Source organism: Halichoerus grypus, chromosome 11 (assembly GCF_964656455.1).
Source record: "Halichoerus grypus chromosome 11, mHalGry1.hap1.1, whole genome shotgun sequence".
Classification (NCBI taxonomy): Eukaryota; Metazoa; Chordata; class Mammalia; order Carnivora; family Phocidae; genus Halichoerus; species Halichoerus grypus.
The window spans coordinates 70098028-70118062 of record NC_135722.1 but is presented as its reverse complement, the minus strand read 5'-3'; the positions used below and the strand labels follow the sequence as shown (position 1 = coordinate 70118062).

The window sequence follows — 20035 nt, the reverse complement described above, 5'->3', positions numbered from 1 at the left end:
CTCTGTCTGCTTCTTCTACTAATTCACACTCCAAATGCCTGACACTCTCTTTGCCCGGGCGGTTCTTCTCATCTTTCCCACCTCATTCATTGTCACTTCTTGAGAAGCCTTCACAGACCCTTCCTAGTAGGTTGTTTCTTGACCTTTTCCTCTTATAAGTGCTTCTGTACAGTCTTCAACACCAGTGACCTTAGATTATTTGGTTAATGCCTCCTTATTCCTAACCAAAAGGTCCAGGAACCCTTTCAAAGATGCATTCATAGCACAGTGTCTGGGACACAGAGTAACCCAATGCAAATCTGTTGAAAGAGTGAAAACACCTAATATATAACTAGCATTTGTGATCTAGCTTGAGAAATACTTTATAGATAGATTCTCTTTCCCTCATCTTTTTTTGTTGTTGTTGTTCTGTTTTGGCATACTCTTACTTGGAAGGTGAAGCTAGAGAAGAGGAAGTTATAGGGATTAAAGAAAAAGGAGAAATGCTTATGGCTGAAGTGTTTTCAGTTAAAGACTAGATTGCCAGCTCTGTTCTGAGTCTAATCTGTAAGGTCATGTGGCTATTTTTCTTTAGCTCAGAAGAGGAGGGGGGATGTACTTATGGCAAAAGTGCTTGGGGGAGAAACACCAAAGGCAAAAGGAAACAATCCATGAGTTTTTCTGGTCAAAAACAATAGGTTCTTTTTCACCTTCCATCCCCCGTTCCCTGGACTAACAGTGGAAAATCCCTTGTTCCTAATTTCTGTGCTTATCTGACAAATGCTATGAATATTTCTTAGGAAATAGGTCTTCGTTTTTTAAGTTTAGGTTGTGTATTCACATTTGTTCTTATTTTAAATATCTTTTTTTTTTTTTTTTTTTTGGTATCTGTATCTCATAGTTTAAATTGTAACAATAGTTGGCTTCCAAAAAAAAAAAAAATGTTAAGGCAAAGGAAGTTCTTTTCATCAGGCCATCTGTGTACTTGTGTAGGCTTAGGAAATGGTTTATAGCCTTCCCAGATTTTGGGGGGGTTACTGGCTGGCTCACTCCTACTATCCCCCAAGGGAGTTTCTATTTTCATAAGGGGGAAAAGAGGCAAATCTTGCTGCTGCCTAGGAACGAATTTGAGTAAAGCAAACAGTTCTAAGCTAAATTTTACATCGTGCTGTTATGTTAATGTATTGTCTTTTCCTGCCATTTCTTTCTTTTTGTCTAATTACTTCGACTTGGCACTTACATGTAAAATGCATGCTTCTCAAACATTTTCACTGGGTATTTCCCTTAAGGGTTCCTGTGAAATAAAGCAACACAAAGCAATTTCCCATTTCCTGATTCCCACTAAAAAGTGTGTAAACACTTTATCTTTGTTAAGGATAATAGTCCCTACTAATTAAGTGCCCAAGAAGTTCTTTCATAAACTTTGAAAATATTGTAGTTTTAATTTTTATTGTATTCCTATGAGACATGTATTGTTCATCCTGTATGATGCAGAAAATAATGTGCCTGAGATTAAATAACATGTCCAAAGTCACACAGCTGGTTAATGGCACAGATGAGATATAAAAATGGACCTGCCTGGCAGAAAGGCACGTTGCTAGCTAGCTGTTCTGTGCTCTCACCTGACTCACCATCCATTGACGTTCAGGGCATTCATATATATATTTTTTAAAGATTTTATTTATTGAGAGAGAGCGTGCGCACGCTTGCACACACAAGCAGAGGAGGGGCAGAGGGAGAGGGAGAGAGAGAATCTCAAGCAGTCTCCATGCTGAGTCTGATGCAGGGCTCAATCCCACGACCCTGAGATCATGACCAGAGCCGAAATCAAGAGTCAGACGCTTTACTGATTGCGCCGCCCAGGTGCCCCATGGGCATTCCTATTTCTGAAACTCCTCTTGCTTTTGGAAATCCTTGTTGTTGGAGTCAAACAACAAAAAAGAATTGCCATTTAGGAGAGACATTTACTGAAACTATAAAAATGTTAGAGAAAAATGCAGTTGAAAGTTCTGGATTGTCCATACTACTAAGCCCTTCTCTATTGTGGAGCATTAAAGGTCAGATTCCCCTGCTAGAGAAAAATCTAATCCTTGTTTTCACATACTGTGCCAATGTACAGAAAAATCAAATCTATAAAATATACAATTATAAATTCAGTAGTTTCACTTTCATTTTTAAAAATGGAGATAAAGCTTTTAAGACTAAAAATACAAAAATAAGTACAAAAGATAAGGTACAGAAGCACTGTAGTAGGTCTCACAATTTTAGTCAAAGTACAACTAAGTTTTGAGTACTGATTTAATTAGGAATCCAGAGGTTGGGAGTGTTAATTGCTTAAAGTGCTTCAGTGTTTCTTACGCTTGACATTGACTTTCCTACACAAGGAAGACGTGCTAATCTGGTGGGTTTTGCCAGGAACCTGTGACTGTTTTCTGCTAATGCACCTGGATTCTCTCAAGCAGAACCACCAGGCATGTGTTTGCTGACAGGACTGATGGGGATCAGAGGCCATTGTGTAGTGTTAGACTGTGGATTTTGGAATCCTACAGCCTGGATTGGAGGCCTAGATCCCCCACTTAGTACTATGACTATTGACATCTTTAACTTTGGTTCACTTCTTTATTAAGTGTGGTTATTAGTGGCACTGGGGTGGCTCAGTTGATGTCAGGTCATGATCCAGGAGTCCCAGGATTGAGTGTCGCATCTCCCTCTGACCCTCCCCCCTCTCATGCTCTCTCTCTCTCTCTCATTCTCTCTCTCAAGTAAATAAATAAAATATTTAAAAAAATTTTTTAAAATGTGGTTAATAATAGTAACTTCTCTATGCAGTTACTCTGCATCTTTTAGATATAATCAAGTGCTAGGCATGGTGCTTGGCATATAGTAAGTTCTCAGTAAGTTTGCAACTATTACGGTTCTTATTTTAGAGAATGGCTGGAGAACCAAGACAGGATTAAACTGAATTGTTTTGTTTTGTTTGCTTCATTCTGCAGCATGCAGTAACTAAATTCTGGCCACAGATTGGTTGAGAAACAGTCATTTGAGGGAACTGAAGATTTGCCTCCTGTGGTTGACTAGCCTGTAGGATGAATGTCTTAGGTTGGGTTTCCTGGGAAACAGACTGAAAGGTAAAGATTTTCCTGAGGAAGTTTGTGGGGAGTGTGCTCAGGACAACATTGATAAGGAAGGAGGGACTGAGAACATACCACAGAACTTGAACTGTCTCAACAGAGGCCTCCTCAGGTCTGACAAGAGCTCTGCCTAAAATGAAAGTTCAGAGTTGTCCTATGTTGAGGTCAAGAGGTCAAACCTTTGTACTCTCCACTGACCAGTCGTTGGAGGTCAGATAGCTCCAGGGAGAGGCACTTAGATAGAGGCACGGAAGCTTCGCTTCTGTGGCTAGCCGTTCCTGGGGAGGGTCTCAGTAATGAGCTCTGCGGGAAACACTTGGAACAGCTGGGAGATTGAGGAATTAGTGTTTTGATCCTGAAAATTGGGGGTGGGGGGAGGAAGATCTGAGCAATGCACCACAGTTTCCACTACAAATGACATTTAAATGTATGTCTTTAACTTATATATTTATATTCGTTTATATATTTATAAATATATTAAAAAGTGTGGTAAATATATCTTTTGTGAGAAAATTCTTCTTCTTTAAAACTTGAATTTAAATATGACACACATAAAAAAATCCTAGCTTATCTAAATTCATTGAACTTTAGAAATGTGTAGTCCAAGGGGATTAAGAGGCACAAACTCCCAGCTATAAAATAAATAAGTCACAGAGATGAAAAGTATAGCTTAGGGAATATTGTCAATAAGATTGTAATAACTTTGTATGGTGGCACATGGTGATTACACTTATCGTGGTGAGCATTTTATAATGTATATAATTGTTGAAGCACCATGTTGCATACCTGAAACCCATATAATATTAAACGTCAACTATACATCATTTATAAAACAACTTGTAGTCCAAACACCAACTTTTTTTTTTTTTTTTTTTTTTTTTTGCTTATTGTTCGGGAGAGGGTATATCTAAAGCACAGATTCTTTAAGGGATCAAAGCAACCAAAGTAACATGATTGATGAAAAAGTTAGATCCAGAATTCATGTTTTCAGATTCTTCTCCCTTTTTAGACCTTTATGGGCTTCAGATCTGGATAGAGTTTTACATTTTGTTCTTCAGCTATGTAATGGATCTTTAACGGTGCTTTTCAGCCATGCTCTATAATTACCAAAATTTGGATTTTCTACCAAAACAAATTTTCTATCAGGGTATGCTTTCACCTAATTTAGATATGCAAATCAGAGATGGCTTTTAAAAAGCCCAAACTTAAGAAAGCATGAAAATTACTGCTTCCTATGAGATGTAGCATCTCTTAGTAATTACCTGAGATGGACGTTAATTCTGTTCATTGATATTCTTCGTGGATTCTCGATTAAAGAAATAACGTAGACTCTGCTTTTTTGTGGACGTAATTGATTGCAGTTTGCATGAATACCTCTATATCCTTTCATTATTATTTGTATTCAGAAATACACATGTGCTTTCCTGACATCTGTATTCGAAGTTGTGTGATTCATTATTTTTAAGCCGGGATAACCTGATTTCACATATTTTTCCATGAGTCAGAGGCAAGTCTAGCTGTTAGTTTGTTATTGTCTGTGCTTTTTCATAGCAAGCCTGCACTTGCCATCATTTTGCTGCTTTGTATTTTTAATCTCTTAACCAGTTGCTTTGGGAATAGTCTTTCCGGTTTTCAATGAAAACCGGACAAGAATGGTCATGGATTCCTTAAAGATTGGTGAAGTTTTTGTTAGGATTATTTATTTCATTTCATGGGTTTAAATACAACCAGGAAGTCTGCATCAGCTGTTTTGATCTTGGGTCTTGCTTTCATTTGTGTAATTTCTTAAAGAAAAAAAATTGTTTTTCTCTAGGGCTTCACAAATCTTTTGCTTGGGAAACTTAGAAACTCAGCTGGGATAGATGATAGATTAGCAAGGCAACGATGTGTCTTAACCATAGACCAGACACAGTGGTGGAAATTGCCCCAAAAAGGTCACTAATGTCCATGAAACATAACAGGATATCTGAAGTCTCTGAACATTAAACATCATCTAACTGCTCTAGTTTGGCTCTTTTCCAGGGGAAAAGAAAATATTCCTTCAGTGCCTAATGAGGGCCTACGTGATAAATATGAACTTAAATAGGTCAATGTATTCAGGGAAAACCAGCTGTTTAATATTAAACTTGATTTATCCTATTGGTATTTTTAGATACCTCCTTTTACCTAGGTACAAAAAGAATATGATGAATAAAAGCTCCCTTCTTGAGTCACATCTCCTTCCAGCTACTGCCCCATTTCTTGGTTCTTCAGTTCTGTTTCTCTCATTTTCTCTTAAATCCACCAACTTTTTGCCCACAGCACCCTACAAAAACATTTCCAAGGCCAGCAATGACCATGTGATTGCTGAGTCCAGTGGTCATTTCCCAGTCCTTGATGGACTTGACCTCTCAGCAGCGTTTAGCACAGCCAATCACTTGCTTTATTGAAACACTTTTTTCATTTTGCTTCCAGGACATCCAACTCACCTGGTTTTTCTCCTCATTTTCTGGCTTTTACTCAGTCTCTTTTTGCTGTTTCTTGTCATTTCCACAACCTCTAAATATCAGAACACTCGATTGTCCATTCCTTGAACCCCCTTTCCTCTCTAGCTAAACTCATTTCTCTGATGATCTCATGTAGTCTTACTGATGCATCTGGGTGCTATCATCTCCCAAATGTATATTTCCAGCCCCACCTCCAACTCTAAAATTCAAGCTCATGTATCCAGTTGTCTGCCAGAAACTTCCACTCGGATGTCTAAAGGACATCTTAGCATGTCTAAAACTGAACTCCTAACCTTCAGCTTCTCAAATCTATTTCATCCACAGTCTTCCTCACCTCAGTTAATGCCAACTCCATTATTCAGGTTGCTCAGGCTGGAAACTTGGATATTATTCTTGATTTTTGTCATTTTTTAAATATAGTCAATAATCTGTCCACACATTTTCTTGTCTCTGCCTTCAGAACATGTCCACCATTTCCGCAGTGGCTCCTGGTCCAGTCTATTACCATCTGGATAGCCTGCTAACTGGTTTCCCTCTGTCTGCCCTTGTTCACCTACCATTTAATCTTAACAAGCAGCCAGAGTGATTATTTTAAAATGAAAATCAGATCATGTCATTTCTCTGTTCAAAATTGGCCAGTTTCCACCCTGAGTTATACCTGATGCTTATTGACTTGCATCTGTATAAATGTGTGTGTGTCTATGTGTGTGAATGGAATAGGGAAGGTCAGCGTGGCTGGAATACACTAAGAAAAAGGGAAGATGGAAATAATGTCAGAGAAGTCATGAGGGGTCAGATTTTATGGAGTTTATAGAACATTTCGAAGACTCTGGGTTTTACTTTGAGTGAGGAGGGGCCACTGGAGTCTTCTGAGTAGAGGAACGGCATGATCTGACTTACTTTTTTTTTTTTTTTTTTAAGATTTTATTTGACAGAGAGAGTACAAGCAGAGGGACAAGCAGGCTCCCCGCTGAGCAAGGAGCCCGGTGTGGGACTCGATCCCAGGACCCTGGGATCATGACCTGGGCCGAAGGCAGCTGCTTAACAGACTGAGCCACCCAGGCGTCCCCTGACTTACTTTTTAATAGGGGTTACTCTTTTTTTTATTTTAAGATTTTATTTATTTGACAGAGAGAGAGAGAGAGATAGCGAGAGCAGGAACACAAGCAGTGGGAGTGGGAGAAGGAGAAGCAGGCTTCCCGCTGAGCAGGGAGCCCGATGCGGGGCTCGATCCCAGGACCCTGGGATCATGACCTGAGCCGAAGGCAGACGCTTAATGACTGAGCCACCCAGGCGCCCCTAATAGGGGTTACTCTTGCTGCTGTGTTAAGATTAGATGAAGGGAAATGAGCAGAAGTAGGGCGACCAGTTAGGAGCCTGTTGTGGGCATCCAGTTGAGGTATGATGATGGCTTGGACCAGGGAGGTGACAGTGGAGCTGGTGAGAAGGGGTCAGATTCAGAATATATTTTAAGTGAGCGCTAACAGGATTTCTTGATAGCCGGGGTATGGAATGTGCAATAGAAGAGTCAAGGTTATCTCCCGAGTGTTTGGTCTGAGCAACTTGGGCTTCATTGAGCTAGGGAAGGCCATGGGGAGAGCAGGTCCTGATGAGTGTCTGTAGAGCTCAGTTTTGGAATGTAAATTCGAGATAGCATTTATTGTGCTTTCATTAAATATTTGCTGGGCTAGTCAGCAAAGTCACTGATCTCAGCAATCCCAGCTCTCCTTTCCACTGTACAGGTTATTCCTACATCTAGAGCCCCTTCTGGCCCACCTCTACTTGTCTTTGGGTTTGTGGAGGAAGAGTTGCCTGGCTTGTGCTTGGGGTCAGATGATTCTGGGGGTCAGGTTATCTCATATACAGACGTGAACACAATTCCTCTTTTTCTTTTTTTTAAATCATAAGCTGAACCCTGGCTTCCTTCTATTGCCTCTGAGGTCTGTTGTGAGGGAAAGATGGGCTTGCTTCTCAAGGTGATCCCCTTTATGAAGATAGTGGGATTTAAGCTTCATATGTTTCTTCCATCAGTTTCCCAACCACCATCTCATCCACATTTCACCATGCCAGATTTTGTTTACACCTCTCCATTGTTGATATCATACCCCATGTTATCTTTGCTGTTTTAATTTGTGTTTTTGTATTCCTAAACCATCATTTTAGTGTTTTTTTTTTTTTTTTTTTGAGGGAGTTGAGATAAATACACACATTCCTTCACAGTTCATAAACATTTCATTTACATACTCTTCCAGGATCTTTCTGTTTAAGATGGAGTCTATTTTTTCATGCAAATATACGAGTAAACACTAATCTTTTTTTCTTCAAGTAAACAAGTAGACATTAAAATATTGTATTTGTCAAAATGTTTAGAGTCATGATGTTGCATTAATTGTGATGGGTTCTGTCCTCCTGGCTCATTATCTCCTCTCTTACTTTTAGAACAATCCTCATTTGTGAAATTGCATGAGCTCCTAGTATAGTCTCTGGAACACTTTGGATTCATGTTTGAATGTATGAATAAATTATAGAAGAATTGTCCATCGTTGAAGTCCTTATTCATTCTCAGGTTAATTCTCCAATATTTTACTGAACTGATGATATTTGAATGCATACCCACTATGGGTAAGGTGCTATGGAATATACAGTACTGACTTAGAAATATTTCTTGATCTCAAGACATTGTAAATATATTTTAATACAGAAAGAAATTACATAGAATTAAAGAGGTGAACCGTAATAAAGGACATAGTAAAATAATTTAGAGGGTCAAGAAAGTGAGAAATTTTCATGGCAGGGGAAATCAGGATTTCTTCATGAAAGTGGTGGCATTTGAGACAAGTCTTAAGGATTTGCTAGAGTACAGTATGAGAAATGGGAATGGAGTCATTCTACATGAGTAGACTAGTAAGTGGGAAAGTGAGAGGCCAGGGAAATGTATTAGCTGATCCATGTTGGCTTAGCTGGATTAGAGTGGTCGAGGAGGAATATGGAATATAAAGTTGGAAAGAATTTGGAACATGTGTGGTTAGTTATAGACTGTAGGAAAGAAGGTGGATGTTTTTCCTTAGGAGGACACAAAAGGTTACTCGGTAGGAGATTGCTGTAATCAGACGTTTTCTTTGGTAAGGTTATTTTAGAGGACTTGAAAATTGATTGAATGCTGGCAGGGAGAGATATATATGATATTCCTCTGCGATTTGAGCTTCTGCTCTGATAAGGGCATAGGTTCTATGTCCAGAGTAAGAGAATCAGGAAGAGAGGACAATTTGAAAAGTAAGATAATGAGAATTTTAAATATAGAGTGAATTTCAGGTGGAAACGTCTAGCAGGCATAGAAACTTGAGCTTTGGAAGAAGGGGTTAAAAATAAAACCTGACAATGATGATTAAAGACTCATATTCTGTGATCATTTTCTCTAGCTTAAGAAATTTGGTATATTGAAAATACAGCGTTTAATATAGTAACATCTACTTTAGAATCATTTTTTTTTATTATTGCAAGATTCTTGATTTAAAAACAAACACATTGTGGCTTTTAAATTTCTTTTCCATGTTGAATAAATCATTGTGCAGTGATATCATTTTTACATGTCGTTCTCAAATGTAAGATGATTACGTAATATCTGTTTATATTTTTGTGGGACTGTTATAAAATCATTAGTCATTTGAGCACTTTAAAAACTCAATGCCATATTGAACAAATAATTTGAAGGAAAACATTTTTACTCAAGGATATCAAAACAGAAATTCCTCCAGATCTGTTCTTTCGTAGAAATTTGGTCACTTTATTTTCTTATCCTTAAACTGGGTGATGTGTATTTTGGTACATATATTATGGTCAACATGAGCCGTACTCTTTCTCTTCATCTAGGAAACTTACGTGAGACTACATTGAGACTCAGCAATGTCTTATTGTTTACATTTTAAATTAGGTTTTTAAAATATTTAAAATTATAAACATTACAAAGGCTAATAATAAATTTAAAAAGGAGATGTATACAAAATGATTTCTCATTTTCTGTCTTCAGTTTTGCTTCCCAGAAGTTAATATTCCTAATGCAATATTATGTATTCTTTTCAACTTATTTCTCTGTATAGGAAGAAACATTCATATCTGTTTTTATTTTAATAATATAAGCTTAAGTACACATATTATCCTGAAACTTTTTAAACTGAAAACTTGTCATAAGCATATTTCCTTATTAATGTTCTGGGGGAGGTAGATAGCCATAGATATCTGTACTTTACTATTTCTCTTCTTTGAGAAGTTTTTTTAAGCACTATTAAAAAGATAGTGAGGAGACATATCTAGAAACAAGTTGCTATGGCCGATGTCAAAAAGGTCTGTGTTCTTCTCTAGGATTTTGATGGTTTCCTGTCTCACATTTAGGTCTTTCATCCATTTTGAATCTATTTTTTGTGCATGGTGTAAGAAAGTGATCTTGGTCTTGTTTCATTCTTTTGCATCTTGCTGTCCAGTTTGGTGTACACACACACACACACACACAGAAATATTATTCAGCCATAAAAAAGAATGAAATCTTGCCATTTGCAATGACATAGATGGAGCTAAAGAGTATTATGCTAAGCAAAATAAGTCTGTCACAGAAAGACAAGTATCATATGATTTCACAAAACAAACAAGCAAAGGGAAAAAAAGAGAGAGAGAGAAACCTAGAAACAGACTCCTAACTATGGAGAACAAACTGATGGTTACCAGAGGGGAGAAGGGGAGGAGGGGAGGGGGGGTATGGGGGAAACAGGTGATGGGGATCAAGGAGGGCACTTGTGATGAGCACCTGGTGATGTATGGAAGTGTTGAATCACTGTATTGTACATCTAAAACTAATATCACACTGTATGTTAACTAACTGGAATTTGAATAAAACTTTGAAAAAATTAAAAAAAAATTAAGATAGTGAGGAAGCATTAAAGAAGCACTACACTATGTTTTAAGCAATATTAGTGAATCTGAACATTTTTTGTGCAAAGCTACTAGAATGTGATTCTAAGATCTCCAGTCATTGTTTCAAACCACACGTGCTGAAACCATTCTGTGTGTTAATCTGGCAGGCCCCCTTCAAATTTGAGGCAATATGATTAGGCAAAGACTATGTTAAATTCTGTGTTCTTCTTCCTAGTTAGTTTGAAAAAGTATCAGTAACTTATAAAGGTATTATACCCAGAGTTTGAGAGAAACAGTACTATGTTTTATCTATTCAAAATCAGGTCAGCCTTAAAAACTGTACGGATACATTTGGCCAGCCTCACAAGAGGGAGGCTTGTAGGCTCCTACAGGACTGGAGGGGATGTTATCACATGTGAGTCTCTTTTACAATGTTTGCACTGAAAAAATGGACTCGAGATATGAATATTTGAGAAGAAGTCAGATGCACACTCAGGCACCCCAAGACTAACTTTTTTGCTCTCTCTTCTGATACCTTCTTGGCTTAGATCTTCTTTTTATAATCTAAGGGTTAGTTCAAAATGAGGGAGACATCAAGTGACTCATGGACAAACAGATTGGTAGCTTGAGACTTTGTTGGGGTTCTTACTTTCTGTGAGCTACAAATTTTACTGCATAGAGGCTCTGGCCAGTGTTAAATAGTATGAAGTAAAAATGATGGGTGGTTTTACAGATCACACCATCTTACTAATGGTATAATTATTAAGATATACTAGTGAACAAAACTTAATGATCTCAGAGTTATTAAAAACCAGAATGCAAATGAGATAAATATTAGAGTCACAATTATAAATGAAATAACATTTTAATAATACAAACAATATTTAAATAATATCATTTTTTTAAAGATTTTATTTACTTGTCAGAGAGAGAGAGAGCACAAGCAGGGGGATCAGAAGGCAGCGGGAGAAGCAGGCTCCCCGCTGAACAAGGAGCCTGATGTGGGACTCGATCCCAGGACCCTGGGATAATGACCTGAGCTGAAGGCAGTCGCCTAACCGACTGAGCCACCCAGGCGTCCCTAAATAATATCATTTTTATAGTATTTTTTACTTCTTTTAATATTTTTATCATACAGTAATGATTCTATTAGAAACACTGATTGCAGAAGAGTAGTTTGGAAATTCCCCATGTCACGTCAATTCCCAACCCTGACCATTTATTACATCGTGTACTTTTTAGTACATTTCTGATTTGTGGTGAACAAGTGAGCAATACCTATGTTTTTATTTTAGTGTTCTCACTGGTTTCCAAGCTTCCTTTCTTTTTTGACTGTGCGTTCTTTACATTTCTCCACGGTGTCTTCATCTCCCCTTATTTCCTCTTCTTATAGCATCCCAATGCTATAAGACCTACATATGACTTACATTAGTTGGCTGACACAGTGAGCTTGAGGATCTTGACTTGCTTTATGCAACCCATTCTCCATCACAGGGCCCCCAGGACCACATATGACTTCAGCTCATATTTCCCCTGAATTCTTATTGTTGTACGTTGATTCTAGTAATCTTTAACAAATAACTTTTCTTCCTCCTACTCCATTTGATTTCTCATGTGACCCTTACCCATTTTCCACGTTTGCCTTAGTGGAGACAGTGACTTGCCATAGTTAAGAACAATGTAGTCAGATAGACTTGGATCCAGACTAGGTCTCATCTTCTTACTAGTTGTATGATCTTGGGCAAGTTCATATTTTTAAGTCTCAATTATTCAGTTTCCCTAACTATGAAAGACAGGGATTATTGTGAGATTTTGGAAATAAGGAACTTGGCACTGCCCTTGGCACATGATACTCAGTGAAAACTTGGTAGTTACAGGTTTGAGAAGTTAGCAATGGAAAGGGGGGACTAATTTCTGTAAAAATCAGGAAAGGACAAGATATTGTGTGATAAGAAAGGGATGTTTTAGGAAGTAGGAGAGTTGAAAGAACTTTTATCATACAGTTAAAAATAATAGTGTGTATAAAGTTATTATCCATAACCCTTAGGTTAGATGTGTTCTCAGAATTCAGAATTTTGTGGATTTTAAAAGGTATGTATGTTTCATATATTACATAAGATCTCTAGCAGGATATGGGGTAACATTCTTAAACAAATGGGTATTTTTTTAAGATTTTATTTACTTATTTGAGAGACAGAGAGATAGGAAGAGAGAGACAACATGAACAGCGAGGAGAGGGAGAAGCAGACTCCCCACTGAGCAGGGAGCCCTATGCCGTACTCAATCCCAGGACCCCGGGATCATTACATGAGCCGAAGGCAGACTCTTAACTGACTGAGCCACCCAGGTGCCCCAACAAATGGATACTTCTGTAGGAAAATACTTGTGTATAAATTTTTATACAGAGGTATTAGCCTCCCATCATTACCCTCCCATAAATTCAAGTCCGATAAATGCCACCAATTGAGTTATGAAAAAACTTACTTTTCACAGCGTTTGAATCTGGGGATTACAGATGAGGGATTGGAGTTCTGAAAAATAAAAGGAGATTCTGCATTTCCTTATTGTGAGCCAAAAATTATTATCTCATTTTAGTGATGTGGGTGTTTTCTACATTTTTAAATGTGGGGCTGCAGATATTTTTCTTACTTCCATAGCCACACTCATTCCTCTTCCCAGCTACCCTTGCCAGTTCACTCCAGACTATTTCTTCTGAGAATTAAGGGAGGGAAGGAAATAGAACTCTTTAAGTAGGAGTTTCCTTGTTGGACATGGAAAACTCAGGTCATGTTGGGAAATGTTTTTTTCTTTATTCCTGGAATTTGTTAAGATGTGAAGTGTATAATAATATCTGGAGAGTAAAAGACATTAAAATCATTAGTCTTCATTTCTTCCTTTATGGTTAAAAGCTCTGTCCTCTTAAATATTTTAACTCAAAAGGCATTTTGGCAATATTTGTTGTTAAATGTGAAATACTGACAATTTTAGACTATGTGTATTTTTTTTATATAGATACCTATGGGTTTTTAAAGAAATGTATACTGACTTATCGACGGGTCAACATTGCTTTTTTCTTCCACTAATGAGGATCTGTATTGATTTTTAGTTCATTCCTTTCTATTTTCTATTGATTTGGGGGACTTGCTATGAGAATGAAAATTGTACTTAAATTATAGTTTAGTAATACGTAACTATTACTCAGAATTGATTCCAGGGGTTTTTGTTTTTGTTTTTGTTTTTTAGTGTCCTACTAAAACCAAAGCAACATTTGGGGTCCACCTTAAAATAGTAGGAGACTGGACAGGTATGTGGAACATAGAGCTTTAAGGTACATACTTTGAGAATAATGGGTCATACAATAGTTTGCATATGTTTAAGTAGTACGACTACTAGCATATATGGAAATGTGTATATGTTCTCAAGCTGTTGTTTTGTTTTCTTTCTTTGCATATATAGTTTTGATAGTCATATTTTCTTTTTGTAGGATGCATTTTTGGAATTCAATTACCTTAGATATCAATAATTGTCAATAATGTATTGTTTGCTGTGTTTGCAAATCATTGGTTTCTGTCTACTTGTCAGGTGCACTGGCAATAGTGGGAAGAATGAAATGTGTTTTGTAGAAAATATGATTTTAAAATTGGTTGTTGGTTTTACTCTCAAAATAATCAACACCTGGAACTGGGATTTATATTGAGATTTAAATCTTCCAGTTCTTGCATGACTTTTTTGTGGTATTACCTATGTGTATATATCAACTCCACAGCATCTTTGGAATAGTGGTCATTTTTAATAGCAAATCTATTAGTGATGTGTTACTCATTTATTCAATAAAATTTTTTTATTATCTGAGAGATGCATTATATTAAGAGTTCCGAATAAATAAATGAAATATTATTCATTCTTCTATTCTCCTGGTCCAACACAGTGACTGAAAAGTGAGTGCTCATCAAATGTTAGCTTGTTGGCTAGTTGTTTAGTTTGGTTGTTCAAAAGAAAGAATGCAGATTTGGACATGAATGCAAGTGTAAATAAAAATATTTTCTAATTGAGTGCTAAACTAGGAGCAGGAAATTGGAAAAAGGTAGATTAGTAGTCTAGGGTTATAAGAGGAGCTTCACAGAGAAGAGGGACTTTGAGCTGAACCTTGAAAATCAGGCAAATGAAGAAGGAAGTAGGTCATTTTAGTAGAATTCACAGCATTGTCAAAAATCAGGGAGGGTAATGCATAAACCATATCTGAGAAAGGTGAGTCAATCAGCCTAGTAGAAGCAAAGATTTTATTCTTGGGAGTACTATGGAAAAGACATTGAGAGTCAGCTCAGTGCAGATCTTGAATGCCTTGACAAGATACTAAAATAACTTAGAGATGCTAGAGAACTTTTGAAAGATTTGGAGCATCATAACAAAAATAGTATTAATAATTTGCTAGTTGGATGGATTAGAATCAAGGAAAGACTTACTGGTACTGGAAGGCAGAGGAGAAGAGTCAGTGGAGGGGTGGGAATGGAAAGAGGACTAGAAGGAATGGATTTGCAAGCACAGGTTTAAGAAGTTAGCACTGGAAAAGGGGGACTAATTTCTGTAAAAATCAGGAAAGGACAAGATATTGTGTAATAAGAAGGGGGTATTTTACAAAGAAAGACATTTGAAGAGCTTATATCATACAGTTAAAGATTATAGTGTGTAAATTCTTTATCTATAGAAAGGGCAACCAGCTTGGAACTGGAGACTTGATGAAAATGGAGAAAATAAACAACATAGTATTTAACGGGCAAATGATGAGATTAGTCAAAAGATCTTTGAGCATTATGACCTATTCAGAATTAGGAAAAATCAGGCTTCAATAGATATAGTTTATTTGCTTGCACTCAAAAGAGATCACGGTAGCCCCTTGTTAGGAAAACACTGGTGTAATACGAAAATAATAATTCTCATGATAAGCCCAGAACTAGTTGACATAATCATAGTTGTTTTGCAGTATTTGACAAATAAAGAACAAGTAAAGGTCTTCTTTGCTAAGAATCCCAATGAAATAAGAATTAACCAGTAATGAATGGTAATTGATAAAATTCTATATCTGAAGGGAAGCAGCACAGTGAAGATATAATTTAATGCATCACGGTAAGGAGAAGCTTCATGATGGATTGTTACTAGCTATTGTTACTGAGTTTCTTCATAAAGTTATTTTCTGTTGTCAGTAGCTCATTAAAATAAATGATTACCTCATCATTTATTTCAATCTTTCCTTTTAGGAACACCTACTAGTTTTAATTTTATCCTCCTTTTTTATGTACTGTGCCATTGAGGGAGAAACAAGATCATTCTATTCAGAGTTCAGTTCCAGTCAGATGCATTTCAATTAATAAACCTTCATGGTTGTTGACTTTAAATATTTGTTGACTTGGAAAAAAATGTCAAGCGTTCATGCATAAAGCCCCTAAATGATTCTGCACTAAATAATGTCTGGCACTTCAGTTCAAAAAAGGTTTAGCTATCTTAAAACAATAGAATTATAATTATGGAAGGAAAACTGGGAACATTACTCCTAAGATCGTTGGAGTAAACGTTTTGGTCTAAGATCGTTTTGGTCTAAAAGAATTGATTAAAACTTAGTATTAAGAGCAATAGGGGTAGGAAATACCAAAGGGGTGCTTAAAATTTGAATATCAGCAGTTTGCCTTTCTAAACTGACAGATATTTTACAGTTATCTTTTTCTTCCCTGAAATATGTTCTGCCTTGGGCAGGTCGAAAGAACAGGTTTTATACTGCCCCATGGATGATCTTTCCAAGACTAATCAATGATACCCAGCAGCAAAGTGACCAAGAAGCAATTCAAGCAGCTGCATATCCCAGGACAAGGAGGCCTCAAAGTTTCAGATTTATTGTCTAGCTTTTTATTTTAACCAGGACTCTTGTTGCACCCCTTAAGTATGTGAAAGACTCATTAAGTTTGGAAGACCCTTCAAACCTCAAACAAGATTTAGGTTTTTCCTTGAAATGGTGGTAGAGTGGGTAGACTGAATTACTCAAGGGGATTTATCATCATATTAATATTTTGTTGCTTTTCTAGAATCAGTCATACTTTCCAATTTCAATACATGGTCACAGATTGCCTACTGGTTTGATTATCATTCTAACTATCCGAAATGTTTTGTTATTTTGTGCATTAGATGTCATTACTATTGAATAATGTCTGAGATAATGTTATACTGTTGGTTTTTTTAGTGTCTAAATAGCAGCTTACTCTAGAGAGGTTAAGTTTTACTACAAAAGCATTATATGCATAATATCTGCATTGAAATTAATCTAAAAATTTTGTCTCTTTTCCATTCAATAATTAATGGATTGACAACTGGATAAATATGCAACAGAGGGCTTATTGCATATATCATATAATAGCTTTTCCTTGAATCAGTGGTATCAATTTCTATCAATTTATTGTCTATTGGAAAGTATTGCTATAATCAGAAGATATGGTTCACTTTGAGGATCAAAAGTGGTAAAACAGGGCCATATAACATCATGAATTTGCCTTAATACATAATACATTGATACTCATAGTACAAGTAACCTTAGATAGGACTTTAGTTGAAGACTAGACCAAAAAAAGAGTTGATAATTCTCTCTCTATTTATTTCTATGTCACCAAATTAGCCAGGTATATATTATACTTCATCTAGCTGATTGTTTATGAAAAGATTAAAACAGAATATGTGTAATGCATTTAAGGTATTTTTTTTCATTTGGGGAACTCTTTACAAGTCAGATTATGACCACACAAATTATAATAATGTTATTATTTTCTGAGAACATGTTTTAGAACAATTGTGGCATCCACCTTATACCACATGTATCTGTGAATGGCTTTTGGTGGCTGTAAAAAAAAGCAAAAAATTAAAATACTCTTCTTGAATACCAACCCCATTTTGGAGGACATGCCCAAAAAGCAGATCCAAAATAAATTTGAGCAAACTGGCTTTTTTGAACAGCACAAATCATACTTGGATATATGAAATATCTGGGTTTTACATAATGCATGTTCACATAGTGTAAGGTTTAGCTTAAGCCCATAATAAATATGGGTTTTCAATTGCTACATCTACAAAGGAGTGACTAGAAATACTCTTTGTTGTTGTTGTTGTTGCTTTGACTAGCAAATTAACATGGTTAGACATTTGTGGAAGATAACATTTAATCTCTTTGTTATTTAGGCTAATAATTAAATAGTTATTAAATACCTACTGTATACCAGACACTGCACTGTGTCTGGAGATACAGAATTGGCCAAAACAGACAAGGTCTCTGCTCTCCTAGAGACTGTATTCTAGTCAGTAGAGATCTCCAATAAACAACAACAACAATAAAAAACAAGGTATAATATGTTAGATAGTGATAAATGCTATGAAGAAAAATAAAGGTAAGGGAGTAAGAATGATCAAGGGTGGGAATGCTGTTTTAGACCGGGTGTTTAGTTACATGCAAGGAGATGAGGGGATGTCAGGTGGATTTCAGGAAGAAGTGTATTTAGACTAAGGAAAGAGTAAGTGCAAAGTCCCTGAGGTGGGAATAAGTTTGGATACTCAAGGAACAACAAGGAGGCCAGGGGCTGGAATAGAGATGGAGAGGGAGAGAATAGTAGGAAATAGATCGGAGAGGTAAGCAGGGCATTGGACACTATAGGCTATAGGAGGACTTGCATTTTTATGTGATTGAGAAAAAAGGCATGGTTTAGAAATCTACATCTGAATGATACTATTTTAATACATACTACCTAGTGGTTGTCAGGCTGAGGTTATTTACTTATTTATTTTAAATGATTGCATTTAGGGAGAAGGGGGAAAAGGTGGGAATTCAGAGAGTGGCAGAAAACAGGTCAAACTTTTTGTTGGGGTGGGGAATGTATCATCATTTTAATGATGCTTCAGTAGTGGTTTTATCTCCTGCCATATGGCCCTGGTTTATGGGGTCTGGTAGCCTGGTGCCCCATCAAGCCCCTATGATGGTAGTAGCTTCTTTCTCTTCTCTGGATTTCCTCACGATCTTTTAACTTCAGTTCTTCCCTCACCTAAGTTACTAGTTCCCTGTATTAAATTCCTTCCACTTAAATTATGTAGTCATTCCTGGTTTTGGTTGGATTTGGACCATTACAGGAGGTCTGTAAAGCCTCTTTGAACAGAGCTCTGAATCCGGAGGAGTAATAATGGGGGAGATGAGAGAAAGCATAAAAACCCTGAAGCAGGCAAATGTTTGTGGTCAAGGACCAGTTAGAAGTGCATTGTTGCTGAACTGAGTAAGTGGAAATGTTGTAGGAAATAAAATCTGAGATTACCCATGGACCAGATATGATAGGCACTTAGGGACTTCAGTTTTATTTTAAATCTTATAGAGAATCATTGGAGGATTTTGATTAGGGTCTGACTCACATTTTAAAATGGTAACTCTGGCTTTTGTATAGAGAATATGATGGGGCTAAGCTAGAGTGGGAATTAGGTGATGAGTTTAGAGAGAAGCCCTTGCTCCTGTCTAGACAAGAGAAAGTGCTAGTTACACATAGGGTGACAGTGACAGGGTCATGAAAAGTGGATGGATTATGAAGGTATATCTGACAGCTATTGTTGACGGATTGGAGGCATGATGTAAGAAGAGTTAGGAATCATGGGGTGCCTGGGTGGCTCAGCCGGTTAAGGGGCCGACTTTTGATTTCAGCTCAGATCATGATCTCAGGGTCGTGGGATCGAGCCCCACATTGGACTCCACGCTTAAGGTGGAGTCTGCTTGAGATGCTCTCTTCCTCTCCCTCTGCCCCTCCCCCTGCTTTCTCTCTCAAATAAATAAATAAACTCTTTAAAAAATTTAAAAATTTTAAAAAAGAAGGGTTAAGAATCAGAGATAATCTAAGTATTTAGAGTAAGTAAGTAAGTGGACAGACAGTGCTGCTGTGTATTGAGTTAAAGAACTTTGTGGCATATCAGGGAGCACAAGAGTGGGCATTCAAATTCCATTTTGTACAGTTTAAATTTGAGATGCCTCTTAGACTTTCAAAAAGTAAGGTTGAATAGGCCATTGCATGTGTGAATCTGGAAGTCAGGGTAGAGATCCAAACCTGGGAATTATTGTATTCATGGATCAGCTAGAATAGTAATTCTCATCTATGTAAGATTTATAAACATTTTAATATACATTTATATATGTCTTAAATAGTATATGTTATGTGTTTACATTGTATGTATTTGCCCTGTATGTCATTACATTAATGTACATTTTATAGCAATTTATATTCATTTTATAGCATTTTATATACCCACTTTACATTCTTAAAATGCAATTTACAGATATTATGTACACAAATGATTTTTAAAAACCAATATATTGGTTATATTGGTTATATTGGTCCTAACCTTAGTATAAAGAAGCTATTAAAATAAAATAATTTATAGTAAATGATTTACATTTCATATTTAAATTTTCAAACATGACTATACTAGAAGTCATAATGAAATATGTGACTTAACCCACATACAGAATGATCA

General features: G+C 36.6%; 1 protein-coding gene across 8 annotated transcripts in view; it reads left to right on the top strand.

Annotated features, from left to right (window-relative positions):
- Positions 1–20035, top strand: part of NOX4 (NADPH oxidase 4) — a 170973-nt gene that overhangs the window by 85553 nt on the left and 65385 nt on the right. For all 8 annotated transcript variants that reach the window (XR_013442516.1, XR_013442517.1, XM_078058663.1 and 5 more), the window contains one exon: positions 13745–13805. Coding sequence is in view for 6 of the 8 variants with exons in the window: in XM_078058663.1 (XP_077914789.1) it covers positions 13745–13805 (61 nt within the window). In the remaining 2 variants the exon portion in view is untranslated. The remainder of the gene's footprint in view (positions 1–13744; positions 13806–20035) is intronic.